This window comes from Jaculus jaculus, chromosome 12, assembly GCF_020740685.1.
Source record: "Jaculus jaculus isolate mJacJac1 chromosome 12, mJacJac1.mat.Y.cur, whole genome shotgun sequence".
NCBI lineage: Eukaryota > Metazoa > Chordata > Mammalia > Rodentia > Dipodidae > Jaculus > Jaculus jaculus.
Window position 1 is genome coordinate 76,193,637 of NC_059113.1, and position 22,802 is coordinate 76,216,438.

Sequence of the window (22,802 nt, forward strand, 5' to 3'; positions counted from 1 at the left end):
ATGGTTCGACATACGCAAATCTATAAATGTAATACATTACATAAACGGGTTGAAGGACAAAAATCACATGATCATCTCACTAGACGCAGAGAAAGCATTTGACAAAATCCAACATCCCTTCATGATAAAAGTCCTACAGAGACTGGGAATAGAAGGAACATATCTCAATATAATATAAAATAAAAATAAAAGCTACTTATGATAAGCCTACAGCCAACATATTACTAAATGGGGAAAGACTAGAAGCTTTTCCATTAAAATCAAGAACAAGAAAGGGTGTCCACTGTCCCCACTTTTATTTAATATAGTTCTGGAAGTCTTAGCCATAGCAATAAGGCAAGAGACACACATAAAAGGGATACAAATTGGAAAGGAAGAGATCAAGTTATCATTTGCAGATGACATGATTCTATACATAAAGGACCCTAAAGACTCTACTAGTAAACTGATAGAGCTGATAAAAACCTATAGCCATGTAACAGGATACAAAATAAATACACAGAAATCCGTAGCCTTCATATATGCTAAAAACAAACACAGAGAGGATGAAATCAGAGAATCACTCCCATTCACAACTGCATCAAAAAAATAAATAAATAAATAAAGTACCTTGGAACCAACCTAACCAAAGAAGTAAAGAATCTCTGCAATGAGAACTTTAAAACACTCAAGCGAGAAATTTCAGAAGACATTAGAAAGTGGAGAAACATCCCTTGTTCCTGGATTGGAAGAATCAATATTGTGAAAATGGTAATCTTACCTAAAGCAATCTACACATTTAATGCAATCTCCATCAAAATTCCATAGGCATTCTTTATGGAAATAGAAAACACAATCCAAAAATTCATTTGGTGTCACAAAAAAAGTCGAATATCTAAAATAATACTGAGCAACAAAAATAAGGCTGGTGGTATCACCATACCTGATTTTAACCTGTACTACAGAGCTACAGTAACAAAAACAGTGTGGTACTGGCACAAAAACAGACATGAAGATCAGTGGAACAGAATAGACGACCCAGATGTAAGTCCAGGTAGCTATTGCCACCTGATATTCGATAAAAATGCCAGAAATATTCATTGGAGAAAAGACAGCCTCTTCAGCAAATGGTGCTGGGAAATCTGGATATGTATCTGTAGAAGGATGAAAATAGATTCTTTTCTCTCTCCATGCACAAGAATTAAGTCCAAATGGATTAAACATCAGACCTGAAACTCTGAAACTGCTAGAGGAAAAAGTAGGGGAAACCCTTCAACATATTGGTCTTGGCAAAGACTTTCTGAATACAACCCCAATTGCTCAGGCAAAAAAACCACAGATTAACCACTGGGACCTCATGAAATTACAAAACTTTTGCACTGCAAAGGACACAGTGAAAAAAGCAATGAGGCAAACTACAGAATGGCAAAAAAATCTTCGCCACCTATATTTGTGATAGAGGATTAATATGTAGTATATACAAAGAACTCAAAAAGTTAAAATAATAAGGTATCAAACAAGCCAATCAAAAAATGGCCTTTGGAGCTAAACAGAGCATTCTCAAAGGAAGGAATACGAATGGCATATAAGCATCTAAAAACATGTTCTATGTCACTAGTCATCAGGGAAATGCAGATTAAAACTACATTGAGATTCCATCTCACTCCTGTCAGATTGGCTACCATCATGAAATCAATGATCATGGTGGGAATGCCGTCTGGTCCAGCCATTGTGGAAATCAGTGTGGAGGTTCCTAAAACAGATAAAGATTGATCTACCATATGACACAGCTGTAGCACTCCTAGGCATATATCCGAAGGAATCATCTCATTTCCTTAGAAGTACATGCTCAACCATGTTTATTGCTGCTCAATTCATAATAGCTGAGAAATGGAACCAGCCTAGATGTCCCTCAACTGATGAGTGGATAATGAAGATGTGGCACATTTATACAATGGAGTTCTAATCAGTGGTAAAGAAAAATGAAGTTATGAAATCTGCAGAAAAATGGATGGATCTGGAAAGGATTATACTAAGTGAGGGTACCCAGGCCCAGAAAGCCAAGCGCCACATGTTCTCTCTCATATGTGGATCCTAGCTACAGATGATTGGGCTTCTGCGTGAGAAGGAAAATAGTTAGTAGCAGAGGCCAGTAAGTTAAAAAGGAGATATAAAGTGAAGAGAAAGGAAGGGAGGAGGACTTAATAGGTTGGTATTGCACATATGTAACTACAATGATTGAGGTAATATGATGGAGAATGGAATTTCAAAGGGGAATGTGTGGAGGGGTGGGGTGGGAGGGTAATACCAGGGGATATTTTTTATAATATTGGAGCATGTTAGTAAAAATTGTGAAAAACAACCCAAAAAATAAAATAAAATAAAGTTCATTTTGAAAAAAAATTTTTTTATTTTTTTAAATTTTTTAAAAAGAAAAAAAAATTAAAGTCATAAAGGCACAGAGTAAACATTCATACTGCAAACAATGGCATTGTAAGAATAGACTGGAACCAATGCTATATGTAAAACAAAAAGGGCAAACATAAGCCAGGCGTGGTGGTGCATGCCTTTAATCCCAGCACTCGGGAGGCAGAGGTAGGTGGATTGCTGTGAGTTCGAGGCCACCCTGTGACTCCATAGTGAATTCCAGGTCAGCTTGGGCCTGAAATGAGACCCTACTTCAAAACACTAAAAAATAAAAAAAATTTTAAAAAAGGGCAAACATCAAATCCCATAGCTCCAAGTCCAAAATCTCAAACCAGTGATGAAGCCTTTAGAGTTCCAATTCCACCTCTTTAGCTGGGCTGCTCACACCCTGGGGAACAATCGATCCTGGTCCAGTAGCTCTCCTTGGCAGCCATCCCATAGACCTGGCACCTCCACTGCAACCAATAGTTCATGCTCATGGCTCTCCTGGACCTCCACACAAGGATCCCTGTCTCATATCATCCAGTGGCCATTTCCAAAAATCAAAACCACATTGCAAATCCAAACATCCTCTCTTTCCTGCATGTTATACTCCCATAGTAGCCAATGTGCTATCAATTTGTGAATCGGGGGATGGGGGGGGTGAAGAACAGGAAAACTCCACCAGTATTCTGACCCCTAATTTTAAGAGTCAGAATTCTTTCTACTATCCCAATGCAAAACACATGGCACATGTCAGTGGTGGTGAACTCTCAAACAATTGCAGCTGAATGGGCAATGCCTCCAACTTTCATTTTCTTTTGGGCTAGAGCTTCTATTCACAGGCTGTGCTGTCTTCATAGCTGGGTAATGTAGGAAGGTGAAACATTTATTACTTTCTTACTTTTTTGTCTAATAGTGTGCTATAGGTTCTGTGTTGGATCCTTGTACTTCAACAAAGACATTCTTGTATGCAGACAGTTACAGAAATGTATATACTATCATTTTCTCATTTCTGGTTGGATAATTAACTTTAGAATTGAGTTTTTAAAGATTATATCCTAAAATAAAATCTCTCATATATGTGGGGAGAGGAAGGGAGGGAGGGGGAACAATCCCAGAATGTATTTGAATATGGTAAAATTTAAAGTGAAAAATCTAAAATTTTTCCAGAAAAGGCTTTAAATAAATAGTGGTATAATAAAAACAATAAGATGTATTGTTATAGTATATGAAGGAGTAATGGTTTAAAAATTTGACAGAACGTACCTTAAAACGACCTCAGGTTTGATCATGAGTCTATGTTTTTGCCTTGGTACTGAGAATTGAACTAAGGACCTGATTCATGCATTAAAAGTATGAAAGCATTTAAATACTAAATTCAGAATAGAGATTAACACCTGGAAAGAAGAGAAAATAGGCAATGAAAGGAATACACAGATATATTCAATAATTTGTGTAATATTTTATTTACTAAGAATAAGAGAATACAAAAGCTGAAAAAATATGGAAGAAAGTTCAGAAATCGACAAAGAATATACAGGGACTAGATTTACCTTTATACTTTGAAGTTACAAAAACTTTAAAGGGCCCATAGAGATGGCTTAGCTGTTAAGGCATTTGCCTGCAAAGCCTAAGTTCCCATGTTCAACTCTCCAGATCCCACCTAAGCCAGACACAAAGGTGAGGCAAGCACAAGTTTGCACATGCCCAGTAGGTGGCCCAAGCTTCTGGAATTCAAGTGTAGTGGCTGGGGCCCTGACATGCCAATTCTCTCTCTCTCTCCCTGTCTCTCTCCTCCTCTCTAAAATAAAGAAATAAAACTTTAGAGGGAATAATATAAAGTCTTTAGCCTAACTACTACACACAGCAAGATGTTAACAAATCCTAACTCTTTTTTCTCTGAATAATAAAACCTTCAAAAACTAAAGGATAACTTGAAGTATATATATCATATGCATCCAATCTAAATGAAATGATTTATTTTCAAAATGTAAAACTTCTAGTGACACATTTTCATGATTCTAGGAAGAAAGCACTATCAATTTGGTAAAAATGAAAGGTAATCCTTCAAAAGAACCCTGATGAATATAACAATGCAGCCAAGTGATGAATAATGACATACTGACATAATGTCATAGTGAACCACATACACAATGTAGTCTCTTAAGATTGCATTGTCTGTTGACATAATAGCTGTTTTGGCTTATTATGTTCCACAACCTAACAACATGTTCTTATGCCACATTTCCAAACACTTCTATAGTTATGTAAGCAATTCATGACTAAGAATGCATCCAGTAGTTCATGCTATTTCAGTAACAGACTTATACTAGAATATCAAAATATAGTTACTGTAATTAAAAGCAATTATTGCTATGTATTAATTGAACAAAATCATGATTTTCATTATGACATTTTCATATTGTATACTTATGATACACATATATTTTATGTATCATATATTTACACTTTGATTTGATTACATTTATTTCCTCTCCTTCTACATTTTTCCCTAATCTTCCTTCTCCTTCTACTCCCCTCCTTCTAAATAGTCCTCCCTCTTACTGTCATAACCTTTAAAAATATTAACATTTCTTTTTTTTTTTTTCCTTTTCTTTTTTTTTTTTTTGGTTTTTCAAGGTAGGGTCTCACTCTAGCTCAGGCTAACCTGGAATTCACTATGGAGTCTCAGGGTGGCCTCAAACTCCCGGTGTACCTTCTACCTCTGCCTGCCGAGTGCTGGGATTAAAGGCATGCACCACCACGCCCAGCTCTAGAAAATTAACATTTCTTACATGAGAGGAAATGTGTTGTCAGAGTTTGGCTTATTTTGCTTAATACAATGATCTCTAGTACCATTCAAGTTCTTGTAAATGACATAATTTCATTCTTCTTCTATGGCTAATGTTTCTTTGTGTATCAATTTTCAATACCCATTCTTGTACTTATTGGGCTCTTAGAATGATTTCATAAATTAGTTATCGTAACTAATGTATATTAAACACAAGTAGACAGTCATCTCTATAGTAGTATGTTGGCTTTGATTGCTTTAGGTATAGTTAGATCATATTGTTCTATTTTCAATATTTGAGGAATCTCCATGCTAATTTCCATAATTGCTATACTAATTTATATCCTCATGAACAGTGTGTAAGGGTTCCTTTTATTCTGATCTTGCCAACATTTGTTGTTTGACAATTTTCTCCCTAAGATGGTCATTTTAAACAGGAGAGATAGAATCTCAAATTAATCTTGATTTACATTTTTGTGACTTAATGATGTTAAACATGTTTTCATGCATTTATTGGCCATTTGTAGTTTCAAACAATATCTTTCAGTTTATTTATCCATTTGACTATTGGATTATTTCTTCTTTTGATGATGAGTTGTAGAATTCTTCATATTAGAATTTCCTGTCAGGTGTCTCCCTTCACCACAGGCTCGCTCATATGTTAAAGCTTAAGTCCCCAGTTGGTAGGACACTTTGGAGAAGTTTTGGAAACCTTAGAAGTTGGGGTCTTGCTGGAGGAAGCAGATTATTGGGGACAAGACTTTGGGGGGTTATTTTGCTCCTGGCCCTTCTTGCCTCCTCTGTCTGTTTTCTAGTCTGCCTATGGTCAACAGGGTTTTTTTGGTTGGCTTTTTTTTGTTTGTTTTGTTTTTTGTTTTGTTGAGGTAGGGTCTGGGTCTCACTCTACTCTAGACTGACCAGGAATTCACTATGTAGTCTCAGGGTGGCCTTGAACTCCCGGTGATCCACCTACCACTGCTTCCTGAGTGCTGGGATTAAAGGTGTGTGCCACCATGGCCCAGCTGGTCAACAGGTTTTCTTCTCCAAGTATTTCCACTATCATGATATGGTACACAAGTACATGGAGCCAAATGACTGTGAATGAACCATGCAACTGTGAGCAGAACATGCTTGGGCATTTTCGTCATAGCAATGAAAAGTTACTTCTGGTTCCCTCTGTATTCCATTGGTGTTCGTGGCAGCTTGTATGCCAGTACCATGCATTATTTGTTACTCTGGCAATAACATGATGCATGATATGAAATCAGGAACTGTAATACCTCAGGTAAGATTCTTTTAGCTCAGATTTCCTGTGGTTATTCTGGATCTGGCTTTCATGTGAATTTTAGATAAGGAGAGGAATAAAAAGTAAAGTAAAAACAATAATAAGACAGAAAAACAAAAACAGCGGGAGAGGGTAGAACCTAGAGAAACTTCTTTCTCTAATATTGGAATCTGCCAGGTTGAAGTCTGGGCAGGTAATATATCATAGCTGGAGTCTCTGTATTTGCTCTCTGTTCCCACTGTCCAGGTTTGTACCAGATGTGAGCTAAAGGCTGGGCAGTCAAGGGGATGCTGTAAACTTCAGGGCTACATTCGTTTCAGAAGCTTCTCTTCTTGTATTCCAGGACTTGCTGCTGGACCCAGTGAGATTTACTGCCAATAGGCTAGGTAGGTGCCTCCTCACTTCAGAGGCCTCCTGGTTTATACACTTAGGAATACACAAGTTCAAGTGGAGAAGTGCTCCTTTGAGTGCACCAGAGAGTGGGAGAAGCAGCAAAGTATTAAGTTCTACACCAGAGGGGAAGACTAGAAGGAATCAAGCACTCTGGCTGGGTCTCAGGGCTTTCAGACTCTGTGCAGTATTAAACCACACTGTGGGAAGGAGAAAGCTAAGGCCATGGAGCAATTTGCTGAACCTGTGTTCAGAGTCCTCTCAGTACTGCCCCAAAGAAACCACCCCCCCCCCACCACACACACACACATGAAGCCACCTCACTCTACAGGCCAAGAACTCTAGGTGCTTGGGCTCAGCACAAAGTACCCACAGTAATCTGCCACCAATGGAACATGATCCTTTCCACAGGGGCTGGGGCTACCTACTGCCACGTCCCCAAAAGCCTGAGTTCTTTGCTGTTTAAAGATCTCAAAACATCTGTGTTTGACCTTATTCCCCTCCCTAACTTCCTCTCCTGCCTATCCCCCATGCAGGCTTCCTGACTTGTAATGATTCTTTGTTTTCAGGTCCCCACAGTAGTTTAGTCTGACAATAGGGCCCTCTCAAGAGTGTGCTACACTGAGATGTGGTGAGCAAGGCAACTGTGTTTTTCTCCAATGCCAGTTTGCCACATGAAGAGTCACTATCAAACCAAATCCCCATCTGGAATGAAGGCTTGAAAGAAAGGTAGATCTCTCCTACAGACAGGACTGCCAGCAAGCTGTGCTTACAGCTTTAGCACTGAAGCACACCCTCAATTCCTGCTCAGGGGTTTGATCTATGGACTGTTTCCTACTTCTCTGGGTAGCCTCCCTGTTACTCCATGCTTTTTGGCTATACTGTCACTTCCTACTTGATTACAGTGCACTTCCTCTCTCTCCTCAGAATATAATCTCCACCTTGCATCCAAGAAACAGCTGGCTTAGTGGTTAAAAGTGCAAAGGCCCAGTTGAAAAGCCTGTTGTTACAGCTTTGATCCCTCAGCACCCACATAAAGCCAGGTGCACAAAGCCGTGCATGTGTCTGGAGTTTGCATGCAGTGGTGAGAGGCCCTGGTATTATGCGTTCCTTCTCTCTTTCTCTCAAATAAATATTTAACAAAACAAAAAAGGTACAGAGAAGAAATTCCTAGTTTGTCATCTTATCCTGGAAAAATGCATCTTTCTAGTCACTGTAATTTTAAAAAGTCTGTCTGAGCTGGGCATGGTGGCACACGCCTTTAATCCCAGTACTCAGGAGGCAGGGGTAGTAGGATTGCTGTGAGTTCGAGGCTACACGGTGAATTCCAGGTCAACCTGGGCTATAGTGAGACCCTACCTTGAAAAAATAAAACAAAACTATGTATGTATGTATGAAAGAAGTAACAATTTAACCTTCAAGTGTTCAAAATTAGCTTAAAAGATTCTTGGTAACTCAAGTTTTAAAAATATTTCTAAGGCTGAAGAGTTATCTTACCAGTTAAGGTGCTTGCCTACAAAGGTTTGATTCCCCAGGACCCATGTAAGCCAGATGCACAAGGTAGTACATGTATCTGGAGTTACTTTGCAGTGGGTGGAGGCCCTGCCAGGCCCATTCATATTCATTCTCTCTCCCTACCTCTTTCTCAAATAAAGTACAAAATATATTTCTCAAATTTCTTAAGATGTTTTATAAAATCAAAATCTTGTAATGATTATTATTCTAACTGGCAGATGAACTTTCCAAAAGGGTAAACACTCACTGACCTCTTGCTCATCGAGTTTAAGAGTTTCCTAACTGTCACTCTATCAATATTTCTCTTCCCTTTAATTTGCCTCATAGATTGTAACATACTTGCCCTATGTACTGTCATATCCTCTGAGTGTAATGACGCTTCATGTGGTAGTTTGAGTGTAGATGCCTCCCCCCCCCCCCACAGCCTCATGTGCTTGTGATTAAGCCTCATACTCATCTCCAGCTGGTGGGGCCTTTGGGAGATGGAGCCTTGCTGGAGGAGGTGTGTCACTGAGACTAGGCTATTTTAACTTAGCCCTGCTTGCCTCATTTAGCCCCCCTCTCTAATTCCTCCCTACTGATGGGGAAATATGATGCTCAGCTGCCTATTCTGCCATGCTTTCCCCAGAATGATGATACTTCCCCTCAAAACTGTAAGCTGGAAATAAATCCTTTCCTTCAATATGTTGCTTTCTGCTCACGTGTTTTGTCCCAGCAATGAGAAGGAAACTACTAAAGCTCACTATTGGCAGATGTACAAATTATTGATAAAATAAATACTTTATTTCAGATTATTTAAAAAGTCATTCTTCTAAAACTGTCTAAATCATCCAGTGCTTATTAAAATAAATCCAACCTCTTCAACTGAACTCTTCATGGCCCTTTATAACCTATCCATATTAATTATTATATATTACTTCTCTTATATGTGTCAAACACATTATATCAGCTGAAAGGGGATCTACTTTCTACATTTATCTCTTACTTTCTCACCTCCTTTGACTTCTCATAATGTCAGTGAGTATATTTAAAATATTCCCTAGCACCCCACCTTTTGGCCTCCATCAAATTCTTATGGAATCCTACCTATTTATCAATGCACACTGCAGATAGGTTACATCTGTCTGAAACTTTCCCCAATTGCTTCAAGTGTATTTTTGACACTCTTACACATATTTGGTTTTAATATTTCTACTACAAAAATGATATGGCTTTTCCTAGTATACTTAGTAATTGCCTCACCTCAGTTGTATTAGTTTTTAAGTTCCTATGACTACTCATTTAATCTTATTCATCTTTCTATTACTGAATCACTTGGCACAGATCCTTGTATAAAAACAGTACTCATAATTATTAGTAAATTGAATTCTGAGAAAACCATGTACAAAAACGTTTTTAGTTACAGTTGCTAGGAAATACAAGCCTGAGATTGATTGACGCAATAACCTAAATTATTAGTTATAAGACTGAGCATAAGCAAAATAAATCATAATTTTTAAAGAGTCTTTGGAAAAATAAAAATAGAGATTCAGAAACTTTGTCGTACTTGTTAAATAAAACTTTAAGAAAAAAATTTCCATTACTTTAAAACTCAAGATGTGGGCTAGAGAGATGGCTTAGTGGTTAAGGCATGTGTGATTCTCCAGGTCTCACATAAGCCAAATGCAAAAGGTGACATGCATCTGGAGTTTGCCTACAGTGGCTAGAAGCCCTGGTGTGTCCCTTCTCTCTCTCTCTCTCTCTCTCTCTCTCTCTCTCTCTCTTTCTCTCTCTCTCTGTTCCTCTCTCTCTCCCTCCCTCCCTCCCTCCCTCCCTCTGTCTGTCTTTAATAAACAAATAATAATTTTAAAATATTTTTAAAAATCAGGATGTAGCTGAAAAAAATTATGTTGTGAGAATAAGCCTGATATTGACTATATAACCACTTATAAATATCCATTAATAATCCCTAAAACTAGACAAACAATACTTGGTAAACATTTGCAGAATTTTATACAACTTGAGTCTTAAATCTATTTAATTCTGATCTCAAGATGACTTTCTGATATACTGGCATAAGACAGAAAAATTTTTTAAAAATAAAGGACTGTAAGTGAATCCTTTATTTTTACATCACAAAATTATGTGTTCTCTAGGTATTCTAAATGCAATTCACAATTTTTTTCCTTTGACTCTAGTCAGTATCAATATGTAAATGGCATCTTTTCCATCCCTTTAAAGAAAATAAAATATAGGTTAAGTAGCATTTTGTACACCACAAAAAAAGGAAAATTATGTTTAAAGTTCTGGCTAAAAATATAAGAAAAAGTATCAACCTTCCGAGTTTTGTTTTTCTAATATTAAAAAAAGGCCTTCTAAAGGCATCCTGGTTCTGGGAAGAAGTGACAGAGGAGTGCTCAGCACTGCAATATCTCTATCACACCTTCCAAGGCTCACGGTCCATTGCAGAAGAGGTGACAGAAAGAATGTAAGAGACAAAGGAAGGGTAGGACACCTTTCAACGTGCTCCTCCAGACACAAGAAGGCCTGGATATCCATGACCTCTCAGTGCCTGACACTACCTACACAAGACCATCAAAATAAGAAGAAAAGATGATGACATCAAAATAAAAGAGGGACTGGCCAGGCGTGGTGGCGCACGCCTTTAATCCCAGCACCCGGGAGGCAGAGGTAGGAGGATCGCCGTGAGTTCAAGGCCACCCTGAGACTCCATAGTGAATTCCAGGTCAGCCTGGGCTAGAGTGAGACCCTACCTTAAAAAAAAATAAAATAAAAAAAAAAGAGGGACTGATTGAAAGGGGGAGGTTATATGATGGAGAATGGAGTTTCAAAGGGGAAAGTGGGGGGAGGGCATTACCATGGGATATTGTTTATAATCATGGAAGTTAATAAAAAAATAAATTTTTTTAAAAAGGCCTCACAAAACTCGCCCATTCTATACAAGTCTTTATAACTTTATGGTAATTTAAGGAGAAGGAGAGAGTCTTTCTTTGGGGCATAGCACAGTTCGTTTCTACTGAAAATTTGATCAGATCAGGAATCAAGCAACACACGTCTTGAGTAGGTCTATGAGGACATTTCTACAAAGGATTAACCAGAGGAGGGAGATCTTTCCTTCGGTGTGTGGCTGCCCTTGCTGCTTGCTGGAGAGTACATCGCTCTGTTGCTGCCATCTTTCATGGACATTAGACTCCAGCTTCTCTAGCCTTCCAATATGGACTGAAGGCCAGCAGTTCTCCAGAAACCCTCTAGTCCTTCAGTGCCAGACTAGGACTGCTGAGGCAGCCAGCCTCATGCACTGAGCAGCTACTGGATGTATCAGTCTCTGCAACATTCAGGCAGCAGCCACTGTTGGACTACTTAGCCCATACTGTAAAAGCCAATCTAATAGACTCTTTTTACAATATATATTCGTTGTATTGATTCTGTTCCTCTAGAAGACTGACCAACGCAGGATCTTATCTTAGAAAATAAAATTAAACTACCTGCATTTTCCAAGCTGTTTCATACCTCCATGACTCACTATAATTGACACATAGCATTTTAATCATGTTAGAAGATCTGTAGGTAGGAAGAAGGGTAGGAAGAACACAGTAGTTTCATTCATTCAGTAAATATGTATTGAGTACCTCCTGATGACCGTTCTAGATTTCTGGGAAACATAACTGAATAAAAATGGTATTAAATAGTCAGATATAGTGGAGCATATTTGTAATACCAGATACTTGTGAGATCGAGGAAGGAAGATCACAAGTTTGAGGCCAGCTTGGGCAACTTGGAGAAATCCTATCTCCAAATAAAGTGAAAAAGAGGTATATGGCTCAAGGGTAGAATATTTGCCTAGCATACACAAGACTGTGGGTTTAATATCTGGTGCTACAAATAAAAAAAAAGATCTGAACCAGTGCCCACAGCTCCTTATAAAAATTGGGTTTTTGTGTGCGTGTGTGCATGATATGTGTACATTTGTATATATGTGTTCCCATTCATGTTGGCACACCTGTGTGCAGGCAAGCAGTTGATGATGGCTGTCTTCATTAATTGACCTCCACTTTATTTATTAAGACAAGCTTTCTCACTTGAATCCAGAAGCTCCCAGATCTGGCTAGTCTAGCTAGCCAGCATGACCCAGGGATCCTTGTCTCCATCTCTTGACTCCTGGGCCCACTATGCCTACCCAGCATATATGTGGGTATTGGAGACCCAAATTTAGACAGATTTTCAGTTGAGTGGCAAGCACTCTACTAACCTCTCACAGGTCCCTTAATATAGGTTTCCCTGTATTTCTACTTGCTACAAGACAAACAGGAAAATCAACGGAATTTTTTGAGAGACTTTCAGGCAACCAAATATGTTTTCCAAGCATTAAAAACCCCCAAAGGATGAACTGCACATGACCAAGCATTTGGGTTTTACTGCTAAAAAAAAGATTAATGTTATCACCTTCTCCTCCCCCTACCCCTGCCATCTCTCACCATTGCAAACTATAAAGAAAAGCAAGACTCCCAAGGATAATCTGGAAGGTCTAGAGGACTGCATAGTACTCTTAGGCAGTAACAACCTCCTGCCTAAAACTAAGAGATAAGAATCAAGATTTATTGTATGGCCTCAAGAATAGTACACAAACAGGAGAACCTGTACCTTCTAAGAATTAAAGGAACTTTAATTTCCCTCTAGTTTGGTATCCTCAGGTTTTAAATAATTATAATCACAATGCATAATAAAGACACATCAGAAGAGCTGTCTGGAGCCACTGCTATGTTATCTGGCAAAATTAAATCACAACCCAGCCAGCCATACCTCCCAGGAGATGTGCTGTAATACCATGCCTGAAGATGTGGGGCTTCAAAATCTGTCCTTTATTCAAATCCGTATTTTGGGCCTATACTACATAAGACATACAGTAGAAACAAGAAAATGGAGGCTGTTGAATTATTAAAGATTTTCTATTATTTAAATGATTAGAGTTTCTGTTAAGTAGGCATAAAAAGTCAAAATAAGAAAAACAGCATAGTAATAATAGTGAGAGGCAGACACACAGATGACACACCTCTGGACTCTAAAATAATCTTTGGAAATAAAAACAGAGTTGTAAACTAATGGTTAGTATACCTTAAATAAAATATCCATAATGACAATTATATGGAGTCTGACAACAGACTAGTCCTTTCTAAACCTTCAAAAGCAATTTCTCCACTATGGAAAACAACTTCTCTTTTAAGTATAAGAATGACTTATGCACACGGAAAACACGCCTTATTGCCTCAGTAAAAAGCAACCCAGGAGACTTCCGGTCAAGATGGCAGCGTAGGTACCATGCCAAAGCAGCCTGGGGGGAAAAAGATCAAAAAACCTCAACAAAATACACACTTTTACTAAAAAGTGAGGTGTATAGGAAACTGAAGCGGCAGCGGAGAAATAGGAGAGATCCAGAGCATCCAGAGCCCGCACAGGCCAGCAAAAGCGGCCCCGGCAGCTCTGCCAAACGCCGCAGCGGTGGGACGCACCAAAAAGCCGCCAGACTCGGCTTCAGCTGCAGGAAAAGCCAGGTGCGGGAGCTTCCCCTCACACCACGCTCTCTGCAACTCAGGAAACGTGAAGGGAGAGTGGCAGTGAGCAGCGGAGGACCAGACTACGAGGTAGAAGAACACCTGGAGCAGCAAGAGAACCAGAGCAGCTGCGGCTCCCTCCCCTCCCCCACTGCCTGAGCCCAGCTCCAGCGAACAGAGCAGCTTCCCGGGACCGGCCACGTCAACTTGAGCCGACAGCGGGACCCAAGCAGGAGCAGAGTTCGGCAGCAACATCAGCCGGAACTGGAACCAGCAGCACCAGCAGCAGCGGACCCAGGAGTGGCAAAAACAGCAGACCCAGAAGCAGCAGCAGTTCAAGCAGCGGGGGTGCTGATCTACAGGGCCACAGTTGGCAGGCTTGGTTTGCCCCACAGGAAAAGCCAGTGCCCAGCTCCAGAATCAGAATAGCAGCCTGACGACCCAGGCAGCAACTTGACTGAGACCAAAATCATCCAAGGTAACTGGGTTTGCACCAGGGAAGGGTCTCACTTGGTCACAAGCTGACTTGGATCCCTCAACAGACCAGAAATATTAACCTCTGTGTTGATAGAGGATCTGGTTGTTATAATAACTACTCTGGCATACATACTTGGGACTGTTTTTGACTGAATGGGTACAGTGTTTAGTTAACTTTTAGAATCTACCTGTGTTTTAGTCCACTCAGCCTACTTGAATACTCCCATAAGAAGGGAAACTCAACCCCTAGGAGCACCTTTGTAGATACTCTCAGAGTCTTAAGAGCCACATATAATACCTTAAGCTCCTACCCTGAAAATATGTAACATCAAATCAATTGATACAGCTAAGAATACCCAGCTAGCTAGAAAATCCAAGCATTAACTTAATCCAAGATGCAAAAATATATACATTATAACACAAGAAACACTAAAAAGCAAGACGATATAAATCCACCTAAAAATATTAATGCATCAGAAATGACCTCCAGTGAGAACGAGTTAGAGGAAATGCCTGAAAAAGATTTCAAACATTCTCTAAAATAGACCATATATTAGGACACAAAGCAAATCTTAACAAATTCAGGAAAATTGAAATAATTCCTTGCATTCTATCTGACCACAATGGAATTAAACTACAAATCAGTAGCAAGCCTTGGAAAAAGAAGAAGAAGGCAAACCAAAAATCAGTAGACGGGAAGAAATAATAAAGATTAGGGCAGAAATTAATGAAATAGAAACAAAAAGAACAATCCAAAGAATTAATGAAACAAAGAGTTGGTTCTTTGAAAGGATAAACAAGATTGATAAACCCTTAGCAAATCTGACCAAAAGAAAGAGAGAAGAGACACAAATTAATAAAATCAGGGATGAACAAGTTAACATCACAACAGATTCCAGAGAAATTCAAAAAATCATAGGGACATACTATAAAAGCATATACTCCACAAAGTATGAAAATCTGAAAGAAATGGATGATTTCCTTGATCTATATGACCTACCTAAATTAAATCAAAATGAGATTAATCACTTAAACAGACCTATAACAAACATGGAGATCCGAACAGTTACCAATAATCTCCCAACTAAAAAATGCCCAGGCCCAGATGGATTCACTGCTGAATTTTACCAGACTTTTAAGGAAGAGGTAACACCACTGCTTCTTAAGCTTTTCCAGGAAATAGAAAAAGAAGGAATTCTACCAAACTCCTTCTATGAGGCCAGCATCACCCTGATACCAAAACCAGGTAAAGATAGAATAAAAAACAAAAATTACAGACCAATCTCCCTCATGAACATAGATGCAAAAATTCTCAACAAAATATTGGCAAACAGAATACAAAAATATATCAAAAAGATCATTCAGCCTGACCAAGTAGGCTTTATTCCAGAGATGCATGGATGGTTCAACATACGCAAATCTATAAATGTAATACATTACATAAACGGGTTGAAGGACAAATATCACATGATCATCTCACTAGATGCAGAGAAAGCATTTGACAAAATCCAACATCCCTTCATGATAAAAGTCCTACAGAGACTGGGAACAGAAGGAACATATCTCAATATAATAAAGGCTATTTATGACAAGCCTACAGCCAACATATTACTAAATGGGGAAAGACTGGAAGCTTTTCCATTAAAATCAGGAACAAGACAAGGGTGTCCACTGTCCCCACTTTTATTTAATATAGTTCTGGAAGTCTTAGCCACAGCAATAAGGCAAGAGACACACATAAAAGGGATACAAATTGGAAAGGAAGAGATCAAGTTATCATTTGCAGATGACATGATTCTATACATAAAGGACCATAAAGACTCTACTAGCAAACTGTTAGAGCTGATCAAAACCTACAGCAATGTAGCAAGATACAAAATAAATACACAGAAATCAGTAGCCTTCATATATGCTAACAACAAAAACACAGAGGATGAAATCAGAGAATCACTTCCGTTCACAATTGCATCAAAAAAAAATAAAGTACCTTGGAATAAACCTAACCAAGGAAGTAAAGAATCTCTACAATGAGAACTTTACAACACTCAAGCGAGAAATTGCAGAAGACACTAGAAAGTGGAGAAACGTCCCTTCTTCCTGGATTGGAAGAATCAATATTGTGAAAATGGCAATCTTACCTAAAGCAATCTACACATTTAATGCAATCCCTATCAAAATTCCAAAGGCTTTCTTCATGGAAATAGAAAAAACAATCCAAAAATTCATTTGGAATCACAAAAAAACCTCGAATATCTAAAATAATACTGAGCAACAAAAAAGAGGCTGGTGGTATCACCATACCTGATTTTAACCTATACTACAGAGCCATAGTAACAAAAACAGCATGGTAATGGCACAAAAACAGACATGTAGACCAGTGGAACAGAATAGAGGATCCAGATGGAAGCCCAAGTAGCTATAGCCACCTGATATTCAATAAAAATGCCAAAAATACGCATTGGAGAAGAGACAGCCTCTTCAGCAAATGGTGTTTTGAAAACTGGATAAATATCTGCAGAAGGATGAAAATAGATTCTTCTCTCTCGCCATGCACAAGAATTAAGTCCAAATGGATTAAAGACCTTAACATCAGACCTGAAACTCTGAAACTGCTAGAGGAAAAAGTAGGGGAAACCCTTCAACATATTGGTCTTGGTAAAGACTTTCTGAATACAACCCCAATTGCTCAGGCAATAAAACCACAGATTAATCACTGGGACCTCATGAAATTACAAAGATTTTGCACTGCAAAGGACACAGTGAAAAAAGCAATGAGGCAACCTACAGAATGGGAAAAAATCTTTGCCAGCTATATATCTGATAGAGGATTAATATCTAGGATATACAAAGAACTCAAAAAGTTAAATAATAAGGAATCAAACAAGCCAATCAAAAAATAGGCTATGGAGCTAAGTAGAGAGTTCTCAAAGGAAGAAATATGAATGGCATATAAGCATCCAAAAAAATGTTCTGCGTCACTAGTCATCAGGGAAATGCAGATTAAAACTACATTGAGATTCTATCTCACTCCTGTCAGATTGGCCACCATCATGAAAACAAATGATCATAAATGTTGGCGGGGATGTGGAAAAAAAGGAACCCTTCTACACTGCTGGTGGGAATGCAATCTGGTCCAGCCATTGTGGAAAACCGTGTGGAGGTTCCTAAAACAGCTAAAGATTGATCTACGATATGACCCAGCTATAGCACACCTAGGCATATATCCAAAGGACTCATCTCATTTCCTTAGAAGTACATGCTCAACCATGTTTATTGCTGCTCAATTTATAATAGCTGGGAAATGGAACCAGCCAAGATGTCCCTCAACAGATGAGTGGATAATGAAGATGTGGCACATTTATACAATGGAGTTCTACTCAGCGGTAAAGAAAAATGAAGTTATGAAATTTGCAGAAAAATGAATGGACCTGGAAAGTATTATAGTAAGTGAGGTAACCCAGGCCCAGAAAGCCCAGTGCCACATGTTCTCTCTCATATGTGGATCCTAGCTACAGATGATTGGGCTTCTGCGTGAGAATGAAAATACTTAGTAGCAGAGGCCAGTAAGTTAAAAAGGAGACATAAAGGGTAGAGAAAGGAAGGGAGGAGGATACTTAATAGGTTGATATTGTATATATGTAATTACAATGATTGTAATGGGGAGGTAATATGATGGAGAATGGAATTTCAAATGGGAAAGTGTGGGGGTGGGGAGGGAGGGAATTACCATGGGATATATTTTATAATCATGGAAAATGTTAATAAAAATTTAAAAATAAAATAAAATTAAAAAAGCAACCCAGTATTATAGTAAAAATAATACCACCGTATATAAATATTTAAAATAATATATGCCATATATTATTATTATTATTACTATTGAGTCAATGTTTCAGTTGTAACTTTTTTGAGGGGAGGGAGCCAGGGATCAAACTCAAGGAACTAAACATTCCTAGCCCGTTACATAGGAACTGAGGGAATCACATTTGACTAGATGCATCTTAGAAACCATTTTAGCAGTTTCAAATTTTGAATGTGTGTGCACAAATGTGTGTGAAGGTATTAAGAACACTTGTGCATATGCATGTGGAAGCCAGACATATACACTGGGTGTCTTTATCAATTGCTCTCCACCTTGTTTTTTTTTTAATATTTTTATTTATTTATTTGAGAGTGACAGACAGAGAGAAAGAGGCAGATAGAGAAAGAGAGAGAGAGAATGGGCGCGCCAGGGCCTCCAGCCACTACAAACGAACTCCAGACGCGTGCGCCCCTTGTGCATCTGGCTAACGTGGGTCCTGGGGAATCGAGCCTCGAACCGGGGTCCTTAGGCTTCACAGGCAAGCACTTAACCGCTCAGCCATCTCTCCAGCCCAATCCACCTTGTTTTTTGATTCAGGGTTTGTCATTGAGGCTGAGGCTCACATATTCTGTTAGATTACCTGGGCAGCAAGCTTTGTCGGCCCAACTCCAGGGTTATAGCTGTGCTCAGCTTCAACATGTGTGCTGGAAATCTGTCCTCATGCTTGTGTGTCAAGCAGTTTACCAACATCATACTGTCAATTTTAACATCAGCACTATCAATTCCAATGCTAAAAACATTTGAAGCAAGTTCTATGGGTAACAATTTACTTTCATTGAACAAAACCAAATGTTCCCTTATAAAAATCAAAGTTGTAAGCAAAATTTCTAAGTATTTTAGGCAATTTCATATGTGAAGAAATGAAGTTGAATTTATATTGCATTTGTATTTATGTGGATCTATTTACAACTAAATTTCAATCTAGTTGTTTAGACCTTAATTAATTTACGTACCTGCATAGTTGAGTCTTTTGGAAGTTTTTCAATTAGCACTGTATAAAAACTGCACTTAATCTGTTATCTGAAACACAGAGAAAACGAATTTAAGCTCATTGGGTAATATCTAATTTTTAAATTTTAAATTTTAAACAGCAATTATTACCTGGGCATCCAAATGAAAGATGGCTAGTTTCTACTGCTTCTCCAAATAAGACAGGTCATCACCTTCAACACATCATTTTGGAACTTAAAATCAGGTCCTACCAGGTATGGTAGTACACACCATTAATCCCAGAACTTGGGAGGCAGAGGTAGGAGGATTGCTATGAGTTTGAGGCCAGCCTGAGACTACCTAGTGTATTGTAAGTGAGCCTGGGCTAGAATGAGCCCCTACCTCAAAACAAAACAAAACAACAACAACAACAAAAAATCAGCTCCTTTTATATACCTAAGCCAAATGACTGCCAGTGCAAAAAAAGAATAGCTACAAAGAACTGATTTCTTCTCATTTAATTAATATGAATTCTCATTATTTCCTGCCAGCAATTAAAATATATTCTCCACAGTTTTTAATTTGTAGTATTACAACTGAAATGAGTTAGGAAGGCAAGCTGTGGTCATGTCACTTCCCCCCCCCCCTTTTTTTTTTAAAGGGAAAGAGAGTTTATTATGGCTCAGTCATATTCTTTTTGTTTTGGTTCTTGAGACAGAATCTTACTTAGAAACTCTGGCCTAGAACTCACTGTATCCTCCTGCCTCAGTTTTCCAGTGCTGGGTTTACCAAATGAACCATCATGCCCAGCTGTAGTCATATTCTTTAGAATTTTGACATGTATGTATGTGTGATTGTGGTGGTTTGATTCAGGTGTCCCCCATAAACTTAGGTGTTGTGAATGCTAGCTCCCCAGCTGATGGATATTTGGGAATCAATGCCTCCTGGAGGGAGTGTATTGTTGGGGGCAGGCTTATGGGCTTTATAGCCAGTTTCCCCATGCCAGTGTTTGGCACACCTCCTGTTGCTGTGGTCCATCTTATGTTGGCCAGGGGGTGATGTCCACCTTCTGCTCATGCCATCGTTTTCCCTTGCCATCGTGAAGCTTCCCCTCGAGCCTGTAAGCCAAATAAATCTCTTTTTCCCAGAAGCTGCTCTTTGTTGGGTGATTTCTAACAGCAATGCAACCCAGACTACAACAGTGATGTACATGTTTGTACATATATGCTCATGTATGTGGAAATCAGAGGCCAATGTCAGGTGTGTTCTTCTGTTGCTTCTCCTACCTTATTTTTATAAGACAAATTCTCTCACTGTATCTGGAACTCACTGATTTGGGTAGACAAGTTGACCAAACAGGCCAAGGGATCCTCCTGTTTCCACTTTTACAGTGCTGGAAATGCAAGCACACACCACCATACTTGGCATTTTCATGGGTGCTGAGGATCTAAACTCAGGTCCTCATGCTTGAGCAACAAGCACTTTACCTACCAAGTCATCTCTCTAGCTTCTCTTTAGAATTCTTAAAGTTCAGCTAAAACTCTTCTAGAATGATCTTGTACATTGAGGATGAGTTGTAGGACAAATCATCAGGATTGTCTCGAAGCAATAGTGTACATTAAATATAAGGCCATATTTTTATCCTATCAAGAAACACACACAGCCATGAAGAGCCTTTTGGAACCATTGTGCATTGTGCTTTCACCCGGGACATTTGTTCTGTTCATGGTCTCTGTGGTTCACAGAAAGCAAGCCTGTCATGGTTTTGATGAAGGCACATCCCCCCCCCCCCATAGAAAGACAGTTTATTTTTCTATCAAGGAAGCTAGTCAATGCAATTTTGAGTTTGTCAGATGGAAGCCAGCTGTAACAAGGGAGTTTCTGCAGCACACTCCTACCATCATTTGTAGAAAGATCGTGGCGTAAAGTGTTGGGACTTGGGAAAGAAAAGACTAATGTACTTTGGGTTGACATGTGGACATCATCTGATTTTATTTCCCCTCATTTTACCTCCTTTTGTACACTTTGTGGAGATTGGATTGGATTGGCAAGTCTCACTACTGTCCAAGGATACTGAGAAACTTAAATCGTTGGAAAGCTCCTTACTGGTCCAGCTGATATAGATGCAGGTTTTCCAGAAATGCCAATAAGATTGTATTTCTTGCTAACATTAGCATGTACAGGTTTAAGCCCCTGACAGTTTGCATACAATTAGGATTTCAGATGTGACTGATTCCTGTACTAAGTGGACCAGTCTTAGAATGTAGGCAAACATACTTCCACTGAGTGTGAATCTCTTAAGCGTTGCATGTAGATAGCTTTTATTTCTGTGCATTTAAAAAAATTAGAAAATACCTACAAAGTGAAAATGAGAAGAAAGAGAAATTATTTTTTGAGAACATTTTGGTATCTCATCAGGTAATTGTTTCACCATTTCTTACCCTAATTACAATCAATCGTCTAGTTCAAAGAGAGGGAGAGATTTGTTATTGATACTTATAGACTTTAAAAATGTCATCCTTGGGGCTGGAGAGATGATTTAGTGGTTAAGGCACATGCCTGCAAAGCCTAAGGACCCAGGTTCGATTCTCCAGGTCCCACATAAGCCAGATCAATGCACATGGTGGCACATGCATCTGGATTCATTTGCAGTGGCTAGAAGCCCTGGCATACCCATTCTCTCTCTCTCTCTCTGTCTTTAATAAATAAGTAAAAAAGTCTTCCTTTTCATATTATCTAAGTTGAGGTAACCAAAATTATATTTATCACAGAAAACTCTCAACTCTCAAGACATAATTTTGAACAAAATTGGAGATTTTTTTTTAAAGAATTTCTTGACTACGCAAATGAAAGCTTATTATAATATGCTTGAGTTTTCTTTCTTCTCTCTGGAACATCAACACCAGTATATTACTGGCAGCTATTGTATTAAAAAATAAATATATTTTCACTATCAAAAAAAAAAAAAAAAAGAAACACACACAGGACATATCACCCAACAAATACATGATAGAATAGTGTATCAAGATCATATGGAATATTTAAAATGGATTATTTACTGGCAACAGAGTATGTGTCAAGAACTTTCAAAAAAAGACAAAAATAGCATGTTATTTGACACATTTAGCAATGTTTATTTAGCATATAAGCTAGAAAAGAAAGTGGGAGGAATCATTCAAACGTACAAAGAGTTAAAAATTGCTTTGAATAACCCATTGATCTCAGAAAGAATTACAAAAATGTAAAAGTATTCTGTTTAAATGTGATGCATCTCAAAACCTGATGATCAAGAAATCTACAGCTTTAATTAACATATTCAGGTTGAATATCATTTATCCAAAATATCTGGTACAAGAATCTTTTGGTTTTGACTTTTTTCAGATTTTTAAAAATACTTTATCTATTGAATATTTCCAATATGAAAATCCAAATAAAAACCTCTGAAATCTACTATCACTTAAATACTCAAAATGTTTTAAACTTTGAAGTATTTAGAAATTTGAATTTTCGGGCTGGAGAGATGGCTTAGTGGTTAAGCCCTTTGCCTGCAAAGCCAAAGGATCCTGGCTTGATTCTCCAGGACCCACATAAGCCAGATGCACACAAGGGGGCGCA

General features: G+C 38.5%; 1 protein-coding gene across 10 annotated transcripts in view; it reads right to left on the reverse strand.

The window, feature by feature from the left end:
• Sclt1 (sodium channel and clathrin linker 1) overlaps positions 1 to 22,802 on the reverse strand; it is a 222,541-nt gene that overhangs the window by 190,965 nt on the left and 8,774 nt on the right. For 8 of the 10 annotated variants that reach the window (XM_045131669.1, XM_045131674.1, XM_045131673.1 and 5 more), the window contains exon 2: positions 19,211 to 19,277. The exons of the other annotated variants lie outside the window; for them this stretch is intronic. Coding sequence is in view for 7 of the 8 variants with exons in the window: in XM_045131674.1 (XP_044987609.1) it covers positions 19,211 to 19,216 (6 nt within the window). In the remaining variant the exon portion in view is untranslated. The remainder of the gene's footprint in view (positions 1 to 19,210; positions 19,278 to 22,802) is intronic. 10 annotated transcript variants of the gene reach the window in all.